The following is a 23348-nucleotide window of genomic DNA, read 5'->3' as shown; positions in this document are numbered from 1 at the left end:
GTTTTCGACGCTGCAATTGAAACCATAATCAATTACTTATTATCGTTTCTCCATTTCGCGAGTAATTACGGTAGACTAGTTGGTTGTCAGTTACAGTGGAACAGATTTCTCTATTTTGAATAGAATACCAGTCATTAAAAGCATTCGTCAAATAATTTCAACGAATGATAAGATCGAACCCGCCTGGCAATAGACTTAGCTGGCAGGTAACTAAAACCTAGTTTAATGAACCCTAGGTTGCATAAGCCTCTCTTTTCTTTGACCCTTGGGCGTTCGTTTTTTGTAGACGGTCTATTCACATAGGTGACTCTGCACAATTCTCGCCCAAAAGGTGCGTTTGTTGCCGAACCCGTTTCACCGAAACAAAAAGAAGGCATGCAGCGTGAAGTCGTGAACTACATACAAGAGAAAGCGTCCAAGTTTAAAAGGTACAACATTGAATACAGCACGTGGGTCTGAAGGCTATAGTCAGTCTTAACTTTTCCAATACATAATGCTGAAACGATGAAAAAATAAAATGCTTGTATCACGAAAAGGTTGAACGTTCCTTTGTGATGGGTGAGCGACAGAAAAATTTCAGTTTTACCTTATTAAAATGTTAAAACTTTGGGATAAAGCGTAATCGAATTTCTACTGCAGTACAACTTGGTGAGTTTTAACGTTCTACACAGTTGTCAATTTTATGTGTTCGATTATTAGAAAACTCATTGATGTGAAAGCCGATAACGATGGTACGAGAGAAAGGAAATTGTAGAAGATCGTCTGAAAGTTTCGTTTCATTACTTCTTCTCATGAAAATCGTGATTGCAATTTAATGAGTATGTCTAAAACCTTTCTTTTTTTCTCCAATCGGATTTCAGCTATGTGATTTTCCGAACAATGCATTTCGAAGCAGACAACTTGTTTTGACTTTTCAACCGATTGGACAGGATTGCTAATTCTCCATGATAAATAATTATTCTGTACGTAGCACCTACATACAAAATTCATCGTCCCGTTTACCGTTATATTCAATTTCCATGAGTTTTCTTTATTCATTTTCCGTTGGATTGACGATGGATCAAAGTTTTGTTTTCTGACCGGCCGAGAAATTATGTAGAACATATCGAAAGCCACTTCTTTGTGCTTCCCTTAAAACTTGTGTCTTTTCAGTTTTCTTTCATTACTTTACGTTAAGTCTTAGTTTTCAGATGGAGTTGGAATCGTGTCAAGGTAAAATTCGTTCCCTGAATAAGCCGTGGGAATTAGTAATAAAAGGAAATCCAATTAACATTGGAAATGCTCACATTTCCCTCCTGGTATTTGTTTAAAAGTTTTGGGGCAACTACAAATGGAAAGTATTTTTGGCAACTAATGAATTTCGGGAAGGACAAAACGTGGTAAAATCAAATCTAGTAACAATAACATTTTACATAACGCGAAGACTGCATTGCTGTTTCATTTTGTTGGAGTAAAACTGGATGTGTTTCGGTTTACCATTTGTGCGTAGCACAGTGTCTTCGGTAGGGGCGTTTGATATTCGTTATTAATTGAAATATTAACGCTGTTACTCTCTTAAGCCCATAAAAACGTCACTTGATCTTTATTTCATTAGTTGGGTCTGCAATTCTTGAAACAGAAAGGGGAACTTTCGGAGTTATCACGTCTCGTATTAAATGCCACGTGATTCTAATTGCACAGTCAACATAGCACAGGTAGTGACTCACTAATTTGCAGCTATTTAGCAAGCATGGATACATTACAGGCAGTTGGATACCGAACGAGGATATTATTCCGAAACGGTTATGAAATACTTATGACGTGAAACAAAGAACAGTGTCACCATTTTTTGCAACAATTTGGTCTGCATTTTAGCTGGGTTTCAGTGATTCCCCATTTTTCTCACGCAACCGACAAACAAAGGATTCCGCAGGGAGAGATGGTGCCTGACTATGAATTTTAAGAGCTGTTGAATAAATAAACGAGCATGATGTTTTCATCGTGCCTAGAAATTTTAATTTGATTCAAGCATTGCTGTTTGAGTCGCGTACAGCACGTTGAATTGGAAAACGGTGTTAACGGTTTACACAACGCGTTTCATGTAACATTGTAATTCGTTTATTAAAACCTCTCGTTCTCATTCCGTTGAGTACGAATCGCCCAACGTGTATATAGTAAGTTTTCCTTATTAATAACTTGAAGTCATATCCCGTTACATGGCTTGGTTAGTTCTCGTCGTTGCTAGTAAGTACGGGACGCGAGCAAACAAAAGCCCAGGGATATTGGAATTTCGTCTTTATCTTTGTGTTGTGTTGGCTGGCTTACCACCAGACCAAGGTGACTTTCAACTTTACCTCCCCTCAGCTTTCATTTTGTTTGGCCACGGAACACTTTTCTACCCCAGTCGGAGGCTAGAAGACTGTCTGGGACAGTGACTTGGAAGCTAGTGCCAACTAGCGGTGGGATCTATGTAACGAAAGAAGACAAATACTCAAGAAGAGGCTGACTAGATATGAAAAAGAGGATGTCTCTGGAGGAGGGAAGAAAGAAAAAGGAGGCCATCGACCTGTAGTGGAGTGTACACAGACAAGAAGCTTTTCCCCTAAGGGCATAGAACAGCCGACGATATCTTTCTTCAAGTCCACGCATCTTCTTTCAATAGTTCCAAGAATTTTGACTCGGCCCTTAAATTGTTGCATATACCAAGGCCTCAAGAAGAATTTCTGTTAGTAACGTGTTTTCTTTTCACAGTATGATATAGCATATAATAAATTAATTTAAGATGAATTTTTAACACATGAACGAATTGCGTCAGTGACACCGTCTTTTTTTTTATATTTTACTTCGTTTCAGTTTACCACTTCGTATGTAATAAAAGGGTTGGAAAAAAATTAGAAAGCTTTTCGAAAAATGTAAATGATTTTATCTAGTGTTAGGGAAATAAAAGGAAATGGTTGTTTTTCCTGGAGGGCACAGCACGTTCCGCCACGTACGCCAAAGAGGGTGGATGACGATTTTTCTTCTTTATCCTCCCTTTTTCTCTAAATTTATCAATCTTCTCAGAATTTCTACCAGTATTTGGAAAGCACTCTGCCAAATCGAAGCCCAAAAGTTTTGTATTTATTTGCCACAACTCATAGGGAACTGATTTTGCGGGTTTATCAAACAATATTCATTGAATACCTGAGCCATTCTTGCCGATGTCAACATCTATTAAAATGATCATTTAGTTCACTTCTCCCAATAAGGGAACCTGGCTCAATGAATAAATTCGAAAAAAATTAAAATATTCAGCTAGCGCTATTTAAAAAAGAATTTTTCTTGCCTCCATTGAAGGCTCAATTTCTCCTTCTGTATGACGTAGTTGATGTGCATACCGCAAGTGGCGCTCATCAACAGTCCTTGGTTTTGTGGAACGTGAAGCCGTCGCTAGTCGGTGGCGGCTCAGTCAGCCAAAGTCCGGCTTGCTCGCCGTAGCTCTGCGTAACGTACTGGTATCACATTCTTTTGTGATACATTCCCGTCGGCTGTCGCAGTTCCACAATTACTCAAGGAAGGATTCACCAGCTTCGTATCAGATTAGGCCTAGCTGCTTCCTGCTGCCGTTTTTTTTCCATTGGTGATATCGACGCACGGTAAATATTTGTACCCTTCTGCCATGAGCATCTTTTATCTGCGTCACAGGTGGGGTTAGTGGTCTATTGTCGGGAACTTCCTGTTGCTTTTTCGTTTGTTTTCCTTAGAGGTAACTCGAAACTCGCAAAAAATAAGCCCTATGCACAGAACAGGACGGCGATGTTTAACATAACACCGTGTTTCTTTTTACATATAATTTATGGATTCGAGCTATTGGCTCAAGTTGGTTAAACTCGTTTCTTTCAACAACAATTCTCTTATTCTAATTTATTGCAATTCATTAGCTGTAATCACAGAACTAGTTTCAGTTGCTTCTACCATATACAGCGTAAATCGTATGTATGGCTTGTGCATTCAAATTTTTTTCATTATTGTTAGCAGATCGTCGATAACTTTCCGACTCCGCCATGTATAACATATTAGCGGGATTGAAGGAATATTTCCGGCGACAGGAGATTGTGACGGATAACGTGGTCTTTCGACTCCATTATATTTTCACCACCGTCTTGTTGATTGCCTTTTCATTGCTTGTGACGGCCACCCAGGTACACACCTTTGCTTAACACGATTGCCCAGAATGCATTTTAACTGAAACATGTCTGTAACGTTTGAATTGATTTGCAGTACGTAGGCAACCCGATTCAATGCATCAACGATAATGATATTCCTATCCATGTTATCAATACATACTGCTGGATCTCTACTACTTTTACCATTCCGTCTTCATTTATGAGGTCGGTCGGAAGTGAAGTTCCTCACCCAGGTAAAAAAATAAATCGCAAACTAGAGCCAATTTTTTAAGCATAGTGCAGTGTTTTCATAGACAAGAAATAACAGTTTGTAACTGGATGCCTCGACGCTTATTTAGCAAAAATAAGTTAAATTTGGGAAGGGGGAGTATTTAATCTGAACCAAAACTAGTACAAGCTTCAACTATATGTAAAATAGTTATAGTAGGACATAGGATTTTTGTATTTTTTCAAAGTTAACTAGCTAATTTTTAAAATAAATAAATTGATTAAAACAGATGACCGTGTGAGAAATGAAAAATATTTGGTTTATAGACTTGTGGTTCTGTTTACGTCATAGGTCTCGGTGCTGGACTGCACGACAGCAAAGATCAGAAACACTACGCCTACTACCAATGGGTTTGCTTCATTCTGTTTTTCCAGGCCATTTTGTGCTACGTCCCTAGATGGCTCTGGAGTGCTTGGGAAGGTAGGATATACTATTTCAACAATTTCAATAACATACACATATATTTTAAAATCATAATAGATGAGGTTTCATTTAAACTGATAATATTTCTCTTGTTAGGTGGTTTGATGCAAACCATTGTCCTGGGCTTGAACTCTGGCTTGAAGACGGTTGAAGAGCGCACGGTCAAGAAAAGAATTTTGATCGACTATCTTTTGCTTCACTTCAAGCAACACAACATGTACGCTATTCGCTACTGGTTTTGTGAAGTACTCTGTCTTGTAAATGTCATCGGTCAACTTTATCTGATGAATCGCTTTACTGGTGGCGAATTCTTTTCGTACGGTCTTAAAGGTTAGTAATCACAATTAGCCACAAACGCTTATTCAAAGTGAAAATAACTTTCAATGTTAATTCCCTGTAGTTCTATCATTCGCCAATGCTGATCAAGAAGACCGTTTTGACCCTATGGTTTATGTCTTCCCACGGGTTACCAAGTGCACGTTCCATAAATTCGGTTCGTCCGGTACCATTAGCCGACATGACTCTATGTGCGTTCTATCCCAAAACATTATCAACGAAAAAACGTACATCTTTTTGTGGTTTTGGTTCATCATTATGGCAACTCTCCTCTCATTGCTGGTCGTCTACAGGTACATCTAATTATTGTTTGAATTGTGGTATGTTCATTTGGTTACCATTTATCCGCTAATTTTAGAGCCATCTTGTTAGCAGTTCCTCGTGTTAGGCCATTGATTCTCCACGCCCGCAATCGCTTTGTTCCGTCTGAGGTTTATAAATTTTGAACTTTGTAACATGTAGGCACCATAACTAATGCTGTAATTTATATTACAAATATTCAGGTTATTGATGGAATCACAAGCAAATTGGAGGTCGGTGACTGGTGGATCCTCTACATGCTGGGACGCAATCTAGAACCCTTAGTGTATCGAGAAGTAGTCTCAGAATTGTCCAAGAAGGTCGAGACAAATGAAAGTAACAACGCGTGACTAGCACGCCCCGACTCAACCACTTCCACCAATACAGGGCCTTATGAAGATCTGCGAGCCGCCGTGGCAGAGGCTTCTGAAGATACCTTGGTTTAGTCGGGCCTCGGACGCCGCCTAACACTGAACATTCAAATTCTATTTCATATCATACCTATGAAGGGGCTTATAAAAATAATAATGATCCATGTAGAGAATGTCCCATTCAAATTTTTATCAGGTTCGGAAACAATCGGAATGTGACCAGATCTATTTTTCTTCCAGAACTGCATTGCGCCATAAGTGCACATAGCGTTCAATTTGAGTTGAATTCTTCCAATTGACGATATTTTTATAAGCTGCATTCAACTTCTCGTTTTTAGTTTTTTTTTGTGTGAACTTTCTGTCTTTTTTTTCAACCATTTTCCTTTTTCGAATCATCGTTGACTGAATCTTTGGGATTAGTTCTTTATATCGTCGATGCGTTTATTGCAATTATCGGTGGGCGGATGTGTCCTGCGTTCAGATTTTTTTACAAGAGGATGCAATAAATCGGCTTCTTTTCCTAATGATCAAGTTGCCAAGACATTTGAACCATGACGGAAATCGTTTGTTCAAGCCGAACCGTTTCTCTGGATTTGGCATGGAAGTTTCTTACACAAGACAATTAGTTCTCACCAGACCAAATTAAGTAACTTGATAACAATGAAAAACAAACAATCGAAAGAATACCTACTGTAAATCCAAGGTTTTCTTGTTTTTTCAAGTTGAATAAGGACCAAGGTGACATTCGGAATTTGAAGGCTGAGTCTGCAACCAGCGATAAGAGTGCAGATGGTAGAGTTATATAAAGTATTGTTATCTTATAAAAGGTGTCATTTCGCTTCTTTCTGTATTTTGACTTCAGCTATGCAACAGGGAGGGATCAACCTATAATTAGAATCCTATCGAACAACTATTACAGGAAACGAATTGCCCAGAGGAATCTATAATGAGGATAACATGAAGTGTATCGTGTAGACGTTCATAGCAATATAAAAATCCATTCTTTAGAGCTCTCGAGTAATGCTTAACGAAAAACCACCAAGGTTACTTTGGAAAGCTGTTCCTCAACTTGCATGGTGGAAACGAGCTCCCCGAAAAAGTATCAAACATTACGCACAGCAGATAATAGTAGTTGCACTGTTATTATCAATGTAAATGAGATTTCGCAGAGAAAACTGCAAACTCAATTCTTGTGGGTTTTGTAATGCCAAAAATACATGGAAAACAGGAGAATTAATTTCACCGAAAGCTATGAAATTGGTTCGTCTCAGTCAATAATTATTCGAATTTCCCGAGAGGGATTTTATTTAGATAAAAAGAAAGAAACTGGTTCGAGTTTACTACTAGATGGCGGATCTGTTTTGGAAAGGATGACATTCGCGCTCGCGGTTCGATCTTCTACCCATAGGCTCACTGTGTTCGCGAAGTTCCCGATAGCCTTGGATAAAAAAAGTACACACTGTTATAGTGAACACTGACTTCGATGAAACTGTTGGTTTCCTCGTTAAACCAGCCGTTTTTAAAACAAAATAAACAAAGTACTTTTCGTTCCTCAATGTTATATTAGGTTTTTTTACATTTAATTTAAAAACTATAACGCCAATCGAAAAATAAAAATTTATTTCCATGATTGTCAATCAATTCTCAATCGAAATCATTTATTTTAAGTAAAATTTAAAATTTAGCAAAAAAAATCGGAAGGGTATAGCCTCCCAACTTCTGTTAAAAGCGGCAAAAACGAAATCTCTTGGAATTTGACAATAATTACGCGGCATAATCAGAATTGAACGTTGATTTCGATTAAGTTATTAGATTTCTCTTTAATTTATTTAACGCTACTGTCACCCCTCAAACCTTTGTCGAATCTCTATTATAGCTAACGCCATCTATTGAGGAAAACTTTGTAAGATAGGAGGTCGGTGCTGTCTATACCAACTCATCTAGACAGAATCCTTATCGTCAAAATTTGCCCGACCGACAAAATAAGCCCGACTTGTGTTTTTGACGTATAATTTTAAAACTATAAGCCCTATTGAAAAATAAACTTGATCTCCGTGACAAGCATTCAATTCTGAATCGAAATAATGTATTTTAAGCCAAATTTGAAATATGGCCAAAAATGAAAAAGTGAGAAGGCTATAGCCTTCCCACTTTTATCAAAATCGGCCAAAAACGATATCTCTTGGAATTAGAAGAAAATCACAAGGCATAATCCAAATTGAACGCCGATTTCGATTCAGTTATTGGTTTTCTTCTTAAACCAACCGTTTTTGGAATATAACGAAAATTTGTGCTACATCGCGCTAGCGGTGTCGCTTACTGGCGCGCTAGTTTTTTCCAGTACAAATATTCGGTGTATTACAAAAACGGTTGACTTAATGAAAAATTGGACAATTTTCCCGGATTCAGTATTCAAGTTTGAGTATATTCTGTGATATTCAACCAATTCCAATGAATGTCAATTTTTGCAGGTATAAATTTTAAGCCCGACCGACAAAATAAGCCCGACTTGTCGTTTTTGACGTATAATTTTAAAACTATAAGACCTGTTGAAAAATAAACTTGATTCTCGTGATAAGCATTCAATTCTGAATCAAAATAATGTATTTTAAGCCAAATTTGAAATTTGGCCAAAAATGAAAAAGTGAGAAGGCTATAGCCTTTCCACTTTTACCAAAATCGGCCAAAAACGAAATCTCTTGGAATTCGATGATAAATCATACGGCATAATCAAAATTGAATGCTGATTTCGATTAAGTTTTTGGTTTTCTCGTTAAAACAGCCGTTATAAAATTAACATTAAAATTGTTTGTTTACGTTTAGTTCAAAAACTGTAAAAATAATGGAAAATAAACTTGATTTCAATGATTTTCATACAATTCTGAATCGAAAGCATGTACTTTAAATTGAATTTAAAATTTAGACAAAAGGAAAAAATTATTAGGGCAGAATGACTGGACTGTGGACTTTTTATCTGTATCTAATTAATATGCAAAACCTTTTCTCTTATCAGATGGTTTTAATATAATGTATTTTTTTTTTGTGGATTTTCCATGGAATTTTACTGACAGAAAAAATCAATTTTGCGAGTAAATGTCGTGACAATGAGCAAATTACACAGGAAACATTGTAAAAATAAACGATAAATACGACACATTTCATTTCAGTTACACAAATTTTTGTTTTTCTTCCACCAGAGCCGATTTGTTTTCCTGTGAAAATTTTGTGATTATAGTTATTTAAGCTACGGAATCAAGCATTGGTATATATCGATTAATATCTGACGTTCACTGTAAAAATAATAATACCAGGAGGGAAAAAATTTTAGCCAAAAAATAAACGAAACATGGAAATTCCAGGGAGCTATTACATGTTCTTAAAGCTTATTAGCGAAAGGTACCAAGTAAAAGAAGAGAAAATTCATCCACTTATTTTGTTCGCAGCAGTAATCTATACCAGGGGTTAAAAAGAAACAATGCCGCAGTTAACGGCACAGGTCACGTTTCAAGTCATGTTCGAAATTGATCGCCGTCATTTTTGTTGCTGAGTAATGGTTTTGCGTTCAACGGATTATGCTCCATCATTCGCAGGGAAATTTACACGAGACATTACCCTAAACTTCCCCAATTGGAATAAGCTGTGTTCGCTAATTAATACAGTGAAATTTCATGCACATCGATGAAAAGGTTAAATTTCCAAAAATCCCATTTTAAATGCTAAAAAAAAACTGTGTCAACTACTAGCCATCTAGTGGGACATTTAGTTAAAAGGTGCATTTCTTTTTGCATGCAAGTTGCCCTCCGCGCCGATCCATCACTAAATAGGAGCGGGCTCGTTCCGTCAATTCGACTTGATCTCTCGTACGTCCGCACGCAACCATTTCCCATCTCACGTCCACCTGCAATATAGAAGAACATAAATTGCTGTGTTTCGCTATCTCAGTTTTAGTACACAAGACAAACCTTGTCTGACGGACTCCGAGAACCAGTGCTTTCGATGCTGCTGTTGGGACGATGTGGTGGGTGTCCAAATGCATCGTCACCGTCTTGAGTTTCTGGAAGCGTCTCTCGTATTATGGACGGAGGAGAAAACAAGACCGACGAATCTCCGATCAACGATTTACTCTGTACATAATGACAAGTAATTATGCATGTACTAGAACGATCAATTTGTAACGACTTACAGGTGTTTCGGGTAAGAAACTCATGGAGTCGCAACCAATACCAGGTACTTGGATATTTCCAGGCGTGCTCCATGTGGCATGCAGGGCTTTGCGAGCTCTACGGCTTGGGGATTTCGGTACTAAACCATTTGTGGCTGGGGCAGCGGTTCTCGTTCCCGGAATATTCTCTTTATCCGTAGTTGAGGAGGAAGAAATACTGGGGGCAGAGCTGTCGACATTTGTTTTTTGTCTCTTATCTGTCATATAGCCACTATCTTGATGTAAGTTCTATAATGGAACATGAGGACCGTTAGTGACAATGAAATAAACAAAAGGAGAATTTTTGAAAAACCTGGACGGGCGTATGAAGAGTTGAATCGGATGGGTCAGCATCCTTGCCGATAATGTCGTTCAAATCATCAAACCGGGTAGGTGTGTGCAACTGGAAAACACAAGGAACACGTGTAAAAATCAAATGCTTAGGAAACAATTCTATGGATAACTCACGGTATATTTTATAGGTCCACCCTTTTTCTCCATTTCTGCCAAAGCATCTTTAAAAGGAGTTGGAGTACGAGTGATGAGTTCTTGATTTCTACGCGAAGGAGTTCGTAATGCAACATAATCTGCAACGCATCCCCCGCGTGTCACTGGAGTCAAAAGTGCAGACGGTTTGGGAGCAGAGGGGCAAACTGGTGTCGACATGATAGCTTCCGTATGCGCTAACATCGAATTACTCAGAAACTAGGTACAATAAAAAGAAAAAAATAATTTTTTTTTGAGTAAAATTTTCCTAGATTGCAACACTATGGAAAACAGAATTACCTGGGAAGGGCTAAATGGTAGCGTTTTCATCGGGGTGTGGGCATTCTTTCGTGGAGTAAAATGCATTTCCTGGAACGGCTTGCTTAGGCTTGCGCATTCTGAACGCAGATCCAGATCGGAGGGAACGGCTTCTTCATTAGAAGTCCCCATGTGATCACTATAAAAAGCACAACTTATTCCACACAATGAAATGAAAGAAGTTGGCAACAAAAACGAATTTACGAAGTTCCGTCGTATCCACTGGAATCGGCTCGTGTTCTTCGACGGCTTCCACGTCTTAGTATGGGTGGAGTGCCCTGTTTTATGCTGATCGTTGACGTGTTGTTGTCTGAAGAACCGTTTTTACTATTCTTTGAAGCATTTCCTTGATTGATTCAAAGCAGAAATTAGAATATATTTAAGCTACGCAGAACCTTTCCAATAATGTTTTTAAATCTAACTCATTAATACGTATTTAATAAACTGTTTTTGCAAAGCATCGGATTACAAAGCCTGCCTTTCAGACATATTCGTAGGAAAGATTGGAGGGAATTTTCCGGCTACATTTCAAAATGCTCCACAGATAGGTAATGCGCACCAATGCCTGCGCGTTACGAGATATGCCTGCACATTAAGATTTAACTACAAATGTGCATCGCATTTAGGAAATTGCAGAAAGGCAACAACTATCTTATGAACAAACAGAGGCAGAGAAATGCTCCTCTTTGCCGCATAGCTAAACCAAAGCATGTCACTATCCCTCCCTTTTGTTTTGAAGTTCGATTGATCTAACCTATAATTAAAGTTACTCCACGATTCACTGATCCCAAAAGAAAATGGTTTCATGACTAAGGATGATGACAGATTCTTTGAAAAAGTTCGTTGTTACAATGGAATTCCTGAATATTATCCAACTCGCTGAATTTTTTTTTCGAATTGCCGGGTTAACAATACCTGGTTTGTTTGTATCATAGATAGACATCATCTCATTCGGATCGTTAGAATCGGTTATGTGGCCCACAGCAGGCTGGTCTGGCATATTAGTAGAACCAAATTCAAAATGTGGAAACTCGGACAACGTTTCACTGATCAAAGCTTGGTTCAGTCGATTCGGGCTCAAACTCTCTGGGTTACTCATCTCGTCCATGTTGACGTATCTATTGAAAAGAAATCCAAAGAAACCAAAACGTCAATCCCAATTCTTCTCCATGACGCGATGAAAGCAACTGCTGTCAACATACTTGAGAGGAGAAAAGATATCTGCAAAGTCTTCGGGCGATGAAGCAGAAGGGGCTCTTGACTGGCTACCAACACTGCCACCCATGGATAAGCTCCCTCCATTGAAGACATCAGGACAGTTTTGTTTAGCCTGTTGCATGCCCATGTGTGAATGCTGTTGGGTTCTATATGCCGGTGATGGCTCAAAGTTGTTCGGCACTAACTCCACCGACATCCGACTGTTTTGACTGCACGGTCTCGACGACATCAACTGATGCTCAAACATGGGTGATGGATGCTCTAACCCATAATCGGCAGAGCACGACTGTTCAAATTGGCAGTGAGTAGAAAAAACGGATAACTGAGTTAAAGTTCTCTTTTTAATCTATTAGGGAATTCTTACCGGAGTTGAAGCGAGAGGGTGAGGATGCTGTGGGTGGTCATCAACGGGAGGGCGAACTCTCTTCCGGCCACGCCGTTTCCCAGTGTCGATAATGCTTGATCCGTCTGTTTCATACCGTTTCTTCATGGCAGAGTTCCAATGATTCTTGATGGCGTTGTCCGTTCTGAAAGAAGGATAAAGAATTCAAACAAAAGCTAACGGGTGTATGGGTACGTCAAAGAGGATCACAGAAAAAAGTGTCAAAGTTGCTGTCACACCCCAAGTGACGGATGATTGGTTTGCCGTAAACCTGAAAAGCTTTTTTTTTCAACACAATACCTTCCAGGTAGAAGTTTGGCGATTTTGGCCCATTGATTCCCGTACTGTTCGTGTGCTTGAGCCAAAAGCCGATCTTCTTCTTCTGTCCAGGGTGACTTGTTGATGTTGGGATCGAGATGGTTGTGCCATCGCTCTCGACATTGTTTGCCGATTCGTCCGTTCAAATGCTTTGCAATCTGGGTCCACTTCTTGGGACCGTACCGATGCACCAGTTGGACAACCAAGTCGTCCTCCTATGACAAAAAAAACATCACGAGATTAATGATTTAGTAGAAAATAAAAAGGAATTTTCAGACGTCCAAACGGCCTCCCACTTTTTTGGATTAGAGAAAAAAAACGAAGAAAATGAAATAAACACAGAGATATACCTCAGTCGGTCTATGTATAACTTTTAAAGCCAAAGAAGTCCTATTGAGTGAAGTGTGAATGCGATAGAATAGTTCGTACTTAGTATTTTTTTCTTGTTCTTCTTTTCCTTTTAAACAGATATTTTAGGGTATTTTCGTTTTGAAACAACAGCAGATCCGACCATTATAGATTTGAAAGAAAGGAGAAAGTTCAGGTTACTTTAGACTATAATTTCACGGGTTTCTTCATTCCATCCAGCCGCCTAAACCCTTGCGGCTCTTTTCATCTTCTGTTTTGGACAATTCCCCCGCTGTTTCAACTTCTATAGAAATTTGGTTTCCTGTTGAAGAACACTTTTCTCCCTCTTCAAAACCCTCCTGTTCTACCCCCTCTGGCATCCGGCATTCTCTGCATGCTGAGTTCCCTCCTTTTTGTACTTTCCCCCACTCCATTTCTTTGCGTTTCTTTGTGTTGACATCGTTTCTTTTCTACGAACAACTAAAACATTTGTGATAATTATCTAACCGTACGATCTACGATAGGACCACTATTCTTCGCAATGGTCATGTAATCGTCGACAGGAAATGTGACACAGATGAACCGGAAATAAAGTCTTTGAATCATGCATGAGATGCTAGAAGAAATTACAAAGTGAAATAAAGCGACAACAAGTAGCTTTTGTTACCTCCTTGGTCCAAGGACCCTTAACCAGCTGGGGATTGACAACCTTTGTCCATCGGTGTTGGCATTGGACGTCCGATCTATCCTCAAAGAAGGACGCGACATTTTCCCAAACTTCACCCGTGCGTTCCACTACTCCTTTGAGTTTTTCATCCTAAGAAAGAGCAAAATATAAAATCATTAAGAAGCTTGAAGAATGTGAATTTGCGGGTTGAAAGGGTAGGTAGTGGGCGGGGGAGACAAGCCAACCTCGTCCTTGGTCCACCTCCCGCGGTTCACCATTTTTCGAGCTTGGGCACCGCCTTTGGTCTTGGAGGCAACCCGGGAGGCTGCCGAGCCGGCTTGGTGATGCTGTTGTGCGCTGCTGGAGGCAGCGGCGCTGTTCGGCTGGTATTCGCCATCGGAAAAATCCGATCCGTAGTCCTCACCATAATCCGAGCCCCAACTGTTGCTGTCGGCGTCCATACCAAAGTCGTTCATTCTTGTCAAGACCTATCGGAATCACACCATTTTACGACTATTATGACACGTCTTAAGATACAGGTATGCGTCAACGATAGCTCCTGTTCCACCATTCGGATTCTCTATGGTAGAGTTTCTGGAATATGAATGGATAGAAAGCGCAAGAGGGGAAAGTTCACGCTTGTGTATGGCACGAAGCTTACATGAGAGATTATCAAGGGGCATGACCCAGAATACATCAAGCTCCGTCACACTAAAGACGAATACAAAAAAAAAAAAAAAAAAAAAAAAAATAGGACTGGCTCCAATACCAAGTCTTTGAATTTTTTCTTCCGTCTCCAAATTCACCCTCCATCTCTCTCTTATTCGTTCTCGCATTTCTTTCCATGATAAAGGAATATTTTTCTACGGTGGGTGGCGCGGTCTGGAACTTTGAAGAATCTCCCGAGAGAAAGAGAACTGAAGGGGACCGGATCGATAACCGTGGGACAGGCACAAGGTCTTTCATAATCGTCCATGAGTGAAAGAAAGAGAGGAAGTCTACTACTACGACGCCGTACGCACGCCGGCATTGAACATCTGCTACAGCTGCCCCCTTCTGAATTTAGCCCCCTCTCCCCTCACGATTCAAACATTTCCCCCCTTCGATGCTGCAAACCCCTTGTGTTCCGACACAAGAGAGCAACTTCCATTTTTGGGCCATCTCGACGTCCTCTACTTGAAAAAAAAAAAAAAAAAAAAAAAAGAGCCGGCGACGCTTGCTCTGTTCTGTTGACCACTTTTCCTGATATACCACAGCAAACTTCAAACCTTACTTGAATTTCAGACTTGTCGATGGTTGCCCCAACTTGCTCAGCACTCGTACTTTCCCGTAAAGACAATACGGGTGTGTCTCTGTTTGGCCATTAAGCAGCTGCTGTCACTCTTCCCCTTGGTGGAACCAGCCCATGGTGAGGGGAGACCAGGTCTAACACAATTAGAAGGCAGGTGGTCAGCACAGAAATGAACCGATTCACCAATTAAGATCCAAGCGATAGATGTGCTTTTGAAGTTTAAGTACGGCCCGTGCCAGATGACACTGAACAATGACGACTAACCTTTGACGCCTTGAGCAAATACGTACAGCCGCCTGCTTTCCATTTCCGCCATTACAAAAAGCGAAGTTTTATGCCGAAACCATAACTTGCTAGTTGTTTACTAACTGCAGAGTAATAGAGGAAGTGGCTTGACTTAATTTTGTCCACGGACAACGAGGCAATCGAAATAGAGAGAAGTCTTGGAATTTAAGCGAAAAGATTTCGAGATAAATGACACCATTTTGCAGTAAAAAGCGGCATTTTCCTTATCTTTGACTTCAAACCACAGAATACTCTATCAGGGTTTTTCTCGCTGCTCCGAAAGACTAAACAATGGAATCCAGACACTTCTTTCGGTTTGGATTGATGGAGGTAAAACTCATTGTTTAGAGAGGTAGACAAGAGTCTAAACCTTGTGTCTCCATTTGGGAATTCAGACATTCAAAAGGGACGTACCTCTGGAGCTAGGGGATTCGCCAAAAGTTGACAACAGATCTGACTTATTTTTTTTTTTTTTTCTAATTTCCTTTTTATTTTGTGTTTCAAAGATTTCTCTGTAAATGCCTTTCGTCAAGGGAACAACGGCAAAGAAAAAAAAACTACAGGTCCTAGACAGACGACTCGAAAAGTTTGCTTTGTTGCTATAATTGTCTACTACCACTTGTGGAGGGAAAAAAAAGATAGCAAACAGACTTCACGACTTACCTATAAATTGAATTGCTGTCGACAAGGTCAAATTCGACGGATGATATTTTATCTCACCATGGTGAAAAACTGCTATTAAATCCAGAGAAAGCGTAGGGCACAACTGTATCTTCAATAATACAGCACTGTTTTCAGAAAGCGAACACAACGCAAGAAGCACGGCTAAGGAATGGCGACCATGAACAGTCTATTGGGAGCGCCACAGTGGTCTGCTCTAGCAGCACGAGGCGGGAAGCTGTTGTCAGTTCCCTTCCCCTTATTTAAAAAAAAATGGCGCCCAAGCCTTCGGTGAAAGAAGGCTTTCCATTGGCTGTGCAACTGCGCTTTGTGATTGGCTCATGTGGAATCAAATGCACAAGTCTGACCATAGATGGCATGGAGTGATTAGGAATTACGATGTCTCCCACTACATTGGCAATTTTTGGAAATGTATAAAATAATACGCAAATTCAAGTCATAATGCAATCCTGAGTTTAAAACTAGAGCAAGTAAAGAAAATAATAATAATAATTGTGATACGCAGTCGAGTTTTTTATTGTGACTTCCATGAAACCACGATTGTATGCTAAAACGGATTCGAATCGTGATGTATAACCTGCAAGGGTCAATAATATGAAGTAGAATACACCGAGTTTGCTATAGATGCAAAGATAAGATGACTAACGTAGTTTATTGGTATTTAGACGAGGGAAATTGTTTTCTCTCAAAAGATAAGGAAAAGGGGAATGGCAACCAGTATATAGAACCTTGGTGATAACAACAGCGTAACAAAAATTTTCGGATAGTAGCAGAAAGGAGAACCACTACATGATTGTTATACAAATATTACAAAGCCAATCACATTTCAGTTAGTGTCGTTCTCGTCAATTAGCAATCTTGCATTTACGGATGAACGATTTGAAACCAAAGTTCCATTATACACGGAACACTTTGACCTGAAGATTCTCGATGTAATATAGGGATTAGAGACGAATCCAACTCCTCGACACACGTATTAGGAAGAGGAGCTTGACCAGCTCCAGTTTGATACTCAACCTAGACAACGCAGAAAATATTTATAGATTAAAGAAATGTTTATTGAATTTGAAATTATACCGAATCTCCATCCAGTGAAACACGTAGCCCAATTAAAGTATGAGGGTCTAGGCTGGCGAGCTTCGCAGCCAGAGCCATAGACGCCCCCTTAGCGACAGTTTCAGCAAAACGTGTGATGTCTCCGTTATCTTCTATTCTGCTCGAAGATGAGTGTGCACTGTCCTCAATTTTAATAATGAACAGTTCCGTCCAACGCAATAGTCTCTGCCCTTCGCCTTTAAAATCCCGTGGCTGCATGACACGGATCGACGATATCCCGGTAAAGCTTCGACCATCGATTGGTGACTGAACTCTGTGCCAAATAGATTGTAAATAGGTAATATTCCCTAACATTCTGCGTCCATTATTTACCCTGTATTGACAGGAGACGGTTCTGTGTCCACCCATTTAAGAGTAACCGTTTCCTCCGGCTGTTCGTTAATTATTTTCCCACACTGAATGGTGTAATTTTCCATTCGAATAAGTGCCTGCTTCAGATTACTGAGCATGTCGGGAAGGAGCTGCACCATCACTCCATCTTCAACAATTGAGGAACGACCACTAAGGCCACTAGAGCTTTTCAAAGCGCCGTTAAGCACTAAGAAGCTTGCACCAGTAACTTCGAAAGAAAAAAAAAAAACGAAAAAAAAAAAAAGGTAAATGATAAAGCCTATTTAAATGGCAGAGTAGCAGAGCTAATACCTTTTCGTGGCCGTGTATGTATGTTAATAGCTTGAGTCTGGTAAGATCCGTCATCCAACTGAAGACAGACCAGGTGGGCATCCGCTTGTGGACTAAACGAAGCCGCAAGTGAAATGACGTGATCATTCGATTGGGCCAATGCTTTGCAAACTTGCTGATAACGCGATTTGGGCAGTAGAATGTTAGTTTCTTTTTCTTCCATGTGTACAACAAGCCCTGCGACTGCCGGTAAACTGTAGCTAAAATTCCGCATGTCCTGAAATGCGGAGATATCAATGATTTAAGATTATTATTATTTGCCAACACGTCGATGCGGATGTTTCTTACAGCCAAAAGGTTGACGATGGTGTGCCCGACTTCTCCAAAAACCGACTTGCGCTTGCGGACACTAAATAGTGGGCAAGGATAGTAGCGAAATTCTGCTCCCAACCGCAACAGTAGGCGAAGTGGAAACACTTTAGCCCAAGGTATCTCCCATCGTTGTAGTAGCACCCCAACCAGATAAGGAGGAGGTGGCAAGGATAATTGCTGTACACATTGAAAAGTTGTACGGAAGAACAAGAAGCCACCATGTTCGGTTGAACCTAATAAAATTATACAATCAAAGTTTTGTTTATTGAACGTATGAAACAATAAGTAAATGAATAAATGAATAAAAATAAACAAAAAAAAAAATTTAATAATTTTTTTTGTACCTAAAAATGTTCCAGGAGTGACTGTATGACCTAGGTTGATGATAACGTGGTGTTTGTTCATAGCCTCTTCGTAAATTGAAAGGAGGTGGTAAAATATATCTTCAGGAGGCAATAATTCATCCACCACGCTATTTTCAGTCGAAGTGTCGGATTGCTGTTCTAATAGAATTACTATTTCGTCTTGAGCAACCCAGCGCATTCCACATGTAGCAAATGACCAGCATTTCCTCCGAACACAGCAATCAAGTTGGAGTAGTTTTACTCGTACCAATAGTAAATGTCGATCAACTCCAGACTGACTAGACTGCATTGCAAATACCACTGAAGGAGCGATAGGATCGGCTAACGCACATTGTAATTGCTCGATTGAGTCCGGTCCGTTAACGATTGGAGGTAGAGAGGGGACGAGCTTTATCATATGCTGGTTTTTAATTTCTTGAGGAGCACTGTTTTCTGGCGTTGCTGTGGTAATAGATGCTTTTTTTTGGACACGCCGCGACACCGACCGATGAATGCCAGACTGGGAATCAGCTACTGGTGCACGCCATGCGTCCAATTCAGCCAAGTCGCCTCCAGGCCGAATTCCATCACTAAAAATTACCTGAGAAACCAATGGTAGAATAAAACTTATTTTAATATTAAATAAGATTACTAACCTGCTTAGGTTCGCTCTTCGTTCGCGGATGTGATGGTGTTCCTTCTTTCTTCAAGACTCCAACTGGGACTGGAACCATCACAGTTGGGGTCGGAAGTGCAGCAGCCGCAGCTACTTGGAGAGCAGGTGGTACAGTAGAACAGTATTCGGAGGGATTGTTAACATTGACTCTGACGACTGGATTAGGAAGATGTGGAGAGGGACTAGAGGTTGGTGTGGAGTCAACACTACTTTGACTCCCACTATCCACTGTGTTAGTTGAAGCTTGGCCCTCAGCTAAACTGCCCCACTTTTTATATGCTTCAACTTTCCTTAGGACTTGAAGGCATGGTAAACACACCCGTGTTTCTTTGCTTTCCATGTATTCAAGACGAGCACGTGACGAGCAGCAGTTACTGCAGAGAACTCTACCGCATGCACGGCAATGGTGTCGTCGCCTAATAACTGTAAATCGTTGACTGCAATTCATGCATTGAGGAGCTTCTTCATCGGGAATCCAAACAGGCTTTAGTACTCCAAGTAGGCGTTCATCTTCAGTTAGGCTGCTGTAAGGCTCTAAAGGTGCATTGTCATCATGTGAGAAATCTGACATCACAGACGTCACGTTATTCTCTGCATTAACATTTAACGACGGCGCAGGTATATCTTCCACAACTACCCCATCTACTGGTTCAGTCACTTCACAAGACGATGAGTTAGCAAGGTTGTCCTCAGGCATGTGAGAAGGATTCGATTCACAGCCATCGACTATTTGATCCACCGTAATCTGGGACGGCACAGTTTCACTGACATTTTCTGTGTTTAATAGACAAGGATCATCTATCAACTGAGGCATTTCTTCCTCAGTGCTGAATGAATCTTCATGTAGATTAGGATGCGCGTCTGAAGAATCTGAATCACTAAACGAGGAGCCGTTTGATTCCTCTGTTGATGTTACTTCACTGTCAGATAGTGGTACACTTTCCTCTTCTTCAGCCAAAGGTAGGACTAGAAGTGTTTTTTCATTTACATCACCAATAATGGAACATTTAATCTCTTTGTCAGTTTCAAGTATTACCGGTGAACAATTTGGTATATGATTATTTTCTTCTTCACTACCTATTTTTCCCGCAAGTGTGGGCTCTGATGTTTCTCCTTCTTCTTCCTTTTCCAATTCAGCCAGATAACTTTCAAGTTCATCATCTGTTAAAGTATCTGGATGAGAAGGATTGAAGGCTCCATTTTGTATAATGTCAGATAACAATGGCTGAGTTACTACATCCTCAGTGAATGACTGATCCAGCAAAGTAGAACTTTCAATTTCCAAATTAACAGATTGTTCTGTGACAAGAGCACTGCCCAAGGCTTCACTTAGGTCGAGAAGTAGCTCATTCAGATTGGAATGTTCATTAGTAGTTTCATCCACACTAGACTTTAAGTCCAGGAGCTCATTTTTTATTAGGCAGTCAGATGTCTCAGTCTGTTTTGATTCTGGGGCATCTGTTGATGGAGATTTGGATTCAATGTCTTCACAGCCCACAAGGTTTGAGAACTGGGAAAGTTCCTTTTGATGACTGGCAGAATCAGCAAGTGGTTCTGTTATAAAATCTAATAATTCAGGAAAATTTTCCCGAGATTCCTCAGTTTCCAAGCAATCAAGTTTTTCACCATTCTTAACAAACTGCTCTGCCTGGTCTAGAATAATAAAGAGAAGAACAACATTCCTTTAGATTAAGTTAAAGAGACACTATAATAAACATTTTTACCCTCTTGTAACTCAAAGTCATCTAAGACCTTGTCCAAATCCACAGCAAATTTTTCCATGTTTAAAAAAGTGGGTGTTGACGACGTAGCCTACGTTCCACAAGAAAGCTTAAAAAACTCCCCAAAGTTTCACTAAAATTTTCAATTGGTAGACGTCATTTCTCGGTATAACTAGCACATGATTTAATTAAGGATGCCCGATCGGACGATTCCCTGTCGTAATCCGACGGTAGTGTTAAACAGGCGCTCTCATATTATAGCTTGTGTCACGTACTATATTGGTGCGGTGTTTTCGGCCCAGAGGAATGGTTAACAACGGTGGTAAACTGCGGGAATTGGAATGTGTGATGACAACAATAAATCGGCGGAAGCTAGTGAACGAAACGGTAACTTTTGTTGTGGACAAAATTCAAAAAGTTGCAGAATAAATACAATCGGAAATTCAGCATTGCGTCTCAGCGTCGCCTAGCATTTTACTTTACATAGTAGACAACTTGACTATCTAACTATATCTGGAATTTTAGGCAAAAACAAAGGATTTGAAAAATAAGGTGTAGGAAATGTGGAGCATTTAAGCATGCAATCGGATAATCGTTACTAGTGTGGTGGATAGAATACATTTTATTTGTCAGCTACGATGAGAATTTCAAGTAACGTTGCAATATTCAATGGTACTTTCATGCTTTGTAAAGAGAAGACTTTGTTATTTATGGGTAACCAGCACTCACATACACTCAGGCAACTCCTGTGTCCATAATAAACCTAGAAGACAGGCTGTTGGGGCCAGCATATAGGCTTCCAGTTTTAAGCTAAGGGGCAATAAATGTATTTTTTTGTTGTATAACACTGAGAGTTTATGCCATGTTCTAATAAATATGTACTTGGCAATCCCTCTCTATTCTATTTTCCACCAATTATATAGTTTTATTTAGACATTTATGAAAAAGAACTCAATCACACGCTGTTCATTTCAATATTTTTTATATTTGATTATCACACAATAACCAACCATGATATATATTTGACTGTTTCCACAGCTTCAAGCGCTGAGTTATTCAGATGTCAAGGTTATTATTAAATATCTCGATCCAATAGCCATCAGGATCCTTGATGAAAGCAATGCCCTTCATTTTACCTACACACAGCATAAAAAAATTATTATTAAAAAATTAAGTACTATGCACTGTAAATTGCAGAAAATTACCATCGTTTGGTTTTTTGACAAATTGTACCCCAAGATTTGCAAATCTTTCACATGCAGCATCAACATCTGGTACCATTATTCCAATATGGCCTTTACCAGAACATAACATTTGTATATCCATTTTTCAAACTACATAATTTTATTTATCTATAATACCAAATCCCTTAGGTTCAGAATTTCCATTATGATACTTGAATTCTGGATCAGATTCAGTTCCCCAATTACTGAAACAAATTTAAGAAACAGCTTTAGATTCAGTTTTACGTTAACATGTGAAATAACATTACTTATCAAATAAACTTACTGTGTCAGCTCTAAAGTTGCTTTTCTAGATAAAGCCCACCTAGCTCTATCTTTCTCATCACCAGGTATATCATTTGGGTTTTCATATCCCATAAAGAACAATGAGAATTTCATTTCATCAAAGTTAAATTGCTTCAGTAAGCACATGCCCAGTACTCTGGTATAAAAATCTAGGCTGGCTTTTGGATCCTTAATTCGATACATTGTTTGTTGAAAGAGAAAGTCCTGAAAAATGTGTCAGACAGTTGATGTATTTAACCTAATGTAAATGTTAATTTTTTTGTTTTGTTTTTACTTTGGTCTCAGGTGAAGCCTGTGCACAAGCTGCACTTACTTCCTCAGGACTCAGAGGTTTACATTCCGCCATTCCTTTAAAAAACTTCTTATTAGTTATTACACTCGACAATATCAACGATTAATCTATTACTTTTCCAGTGACAGTAGGTTTACTCCGTTTTGTTGAGGGAAGAAAGAACTAAACTCTACTTCGACAAAATCAAGTTTTTCAAATTACATAAAAATATTAACACAACTGCTGTTTGCCTGTTTCACGCAGCAGTAAATAGATAAATAAATAAGATTGATGAACTTATCAGGTATCACAACACAGATAGGCCTATATGGTCTGGTCAATCCTGAATGTTGATCTGACCTTGCGTTGGCGTTGCCAAAATGATTATTCAAATAACTATTGAATCGCTAGCGTGTTATCGATTCGAAACTCTTCCGGGCTGCTCTCAAAAACTAGAATTTGCAAACAATTTTTATTCCGACTTACTTAATCCAACGAGAGCAAAAGGAGTGGTACAGAATAAAGATTTTGCTTATTTTCAACACCTGCATAGATGGCAAATTTCTACACAGAACTTTCACCGTGAAGGGGCGACAAACGATGGACAGCGAATTTTTAACGGCATGCTAGACGACTGTATCAGTGTAAAATCTACCCCCC

The 23348-nt window shown here is 39.5% G+C and overlaps 4 protein-coding genes across 4 annotated transcripts; 1 reads left to right on the top strand and 3 right to left on the bottom strand.

The window, feature by feature from the left end:
• Positions 1 to 3427: 3427 nt before the first annotated feature.
• LOC130691385 (innexin inx1-like) lies at positions 3428 to 6367 on the top strand. The gene is made up of 8 exons (XM_057514332.2): positions 3428 to 3614; positions 3997 to 4160; positions 4240 to 4378; positions 4705 to 4833; positions 4933 to 5166; positions 5237 to 5465; positions 5531 to 5603; positions 5676 to 6367. The coding sequence occupies exons 2-8, from the start codon at positions 4023 to 4025 to the stop codon at positions 5820 to 5822; spliced, it is 1089 nt and encodes a 362-aa protein (XP_057370315.1). The 5' UTR covers positions 3428 to 3614; positions 3997 to 4022; the 3' UTR covers positions 5823 to 6367.
• Positions 6368 to 8857: 2490 nt separating this feature from the next.
• On the bottom strand, positions 8858 to 14257 carry LOC130691359 (myb-related protein A-like). Its single transcript, XM_059497210.1, has 13 exons — positions 14027 to 14257; positions 13782 to 13931; positions 12749 to 12981; positions 12431 to 12593; positions 12051 to 12352; positions 11764 to 11966; positions 11053 to 11194; positions 10831 to 10987; positions 10513 to 10749; positions 10358 to 10447; positions 10027 to 10293; positions 9806 to 9967; positions 8858 to 9741 (listed from the first exon to the last, which is right to left on the bottom strand). The coding sequence occupies exons 1-13, from the start codon at positions 14255 to 14257 to the stop codon at positions 9607 to 9609; spliced, it is 2472 nt and encodes an 823-aa protein (XP_059353193.1). The 3' UTR covers positions 8858 to 9606.
• Positions 14258 to 16902: 2645 nt separating this feature from the next.
• LOC130691355 (zinc finger FYVE domain-containing protein 9-like) lies at positions 16903 to 21244 on the bottom strand. Its single transcript, XM_057514295.2, has 8 exons — positions 20892 to 21244; positions 19148 to 20820; positions 18492 to 19092; positions 18124 to 18380; positions 17797 to 18052; positions 17467 to 17713; positions 17116 to 17407; positions 16903 to 17055 (listed from the first exon to the last, which is right to left on the bottom strand). The coding sequence occupies exons 1-8, from the start codon at positions 20947 to 20949 to the stop codon at positions 16903 to 16905; spliced, it is 3537 nt and encodes a 1178-aa protein (XP_057370278.1). The 5' UTR covers positions 20950 to 21244.
• A 543-nt stretch (positions 21245 to 21787) lies between these two features.
• Positions 21788 to 22977, bottom strand: LOC130691397 (lactoylglutathione lyase-like). The gene is made up of 6 exons (XM_057514346.2): positions 22824 to 22977; positions 22692 to 22765; positions 22398 to 22621; positions 22250 to 22317; positions 22094 to 22183; positions 21788 to 22024 (listed from the first exon to the last, which is right to left on the bottom strand). Exons 2-6 carry the CDS (start codon positions 22761 to 22763, stop codon positions 21945 to 21947), a joined length of 534 nt encoding a protein of 177 aa, XP_057370329.1. The 5' UTR covers positions 22764 to 22765; positions 22824 to 22977; the 3' UTR covers positions 21788 to 21944.
• Positions 22978 to 23348: the final 371 nt, after the last annotated feature.

This window comes from Daphnia carinata, chromosome 1, assembly GCF_022539665.2.
Source record: "Daphnia carinata strain CSIRO-1 chromosome 1, CSIRO_AGI_Dcar_HiC_V3, whole genome shotgun sequence".
Classification (NCBI taxonomy): Eukaryota; Metazoa; Arthropoda; class Branchiopoda; order Diplostraca; family Daphniidae; genus Daphnia; species Daphnia carinata.
The sequence above is the reverse complement of the archived record's forward strand: the minus strand, read 5'-3'. Positions and strand labels throughout refer to the sequence as shown.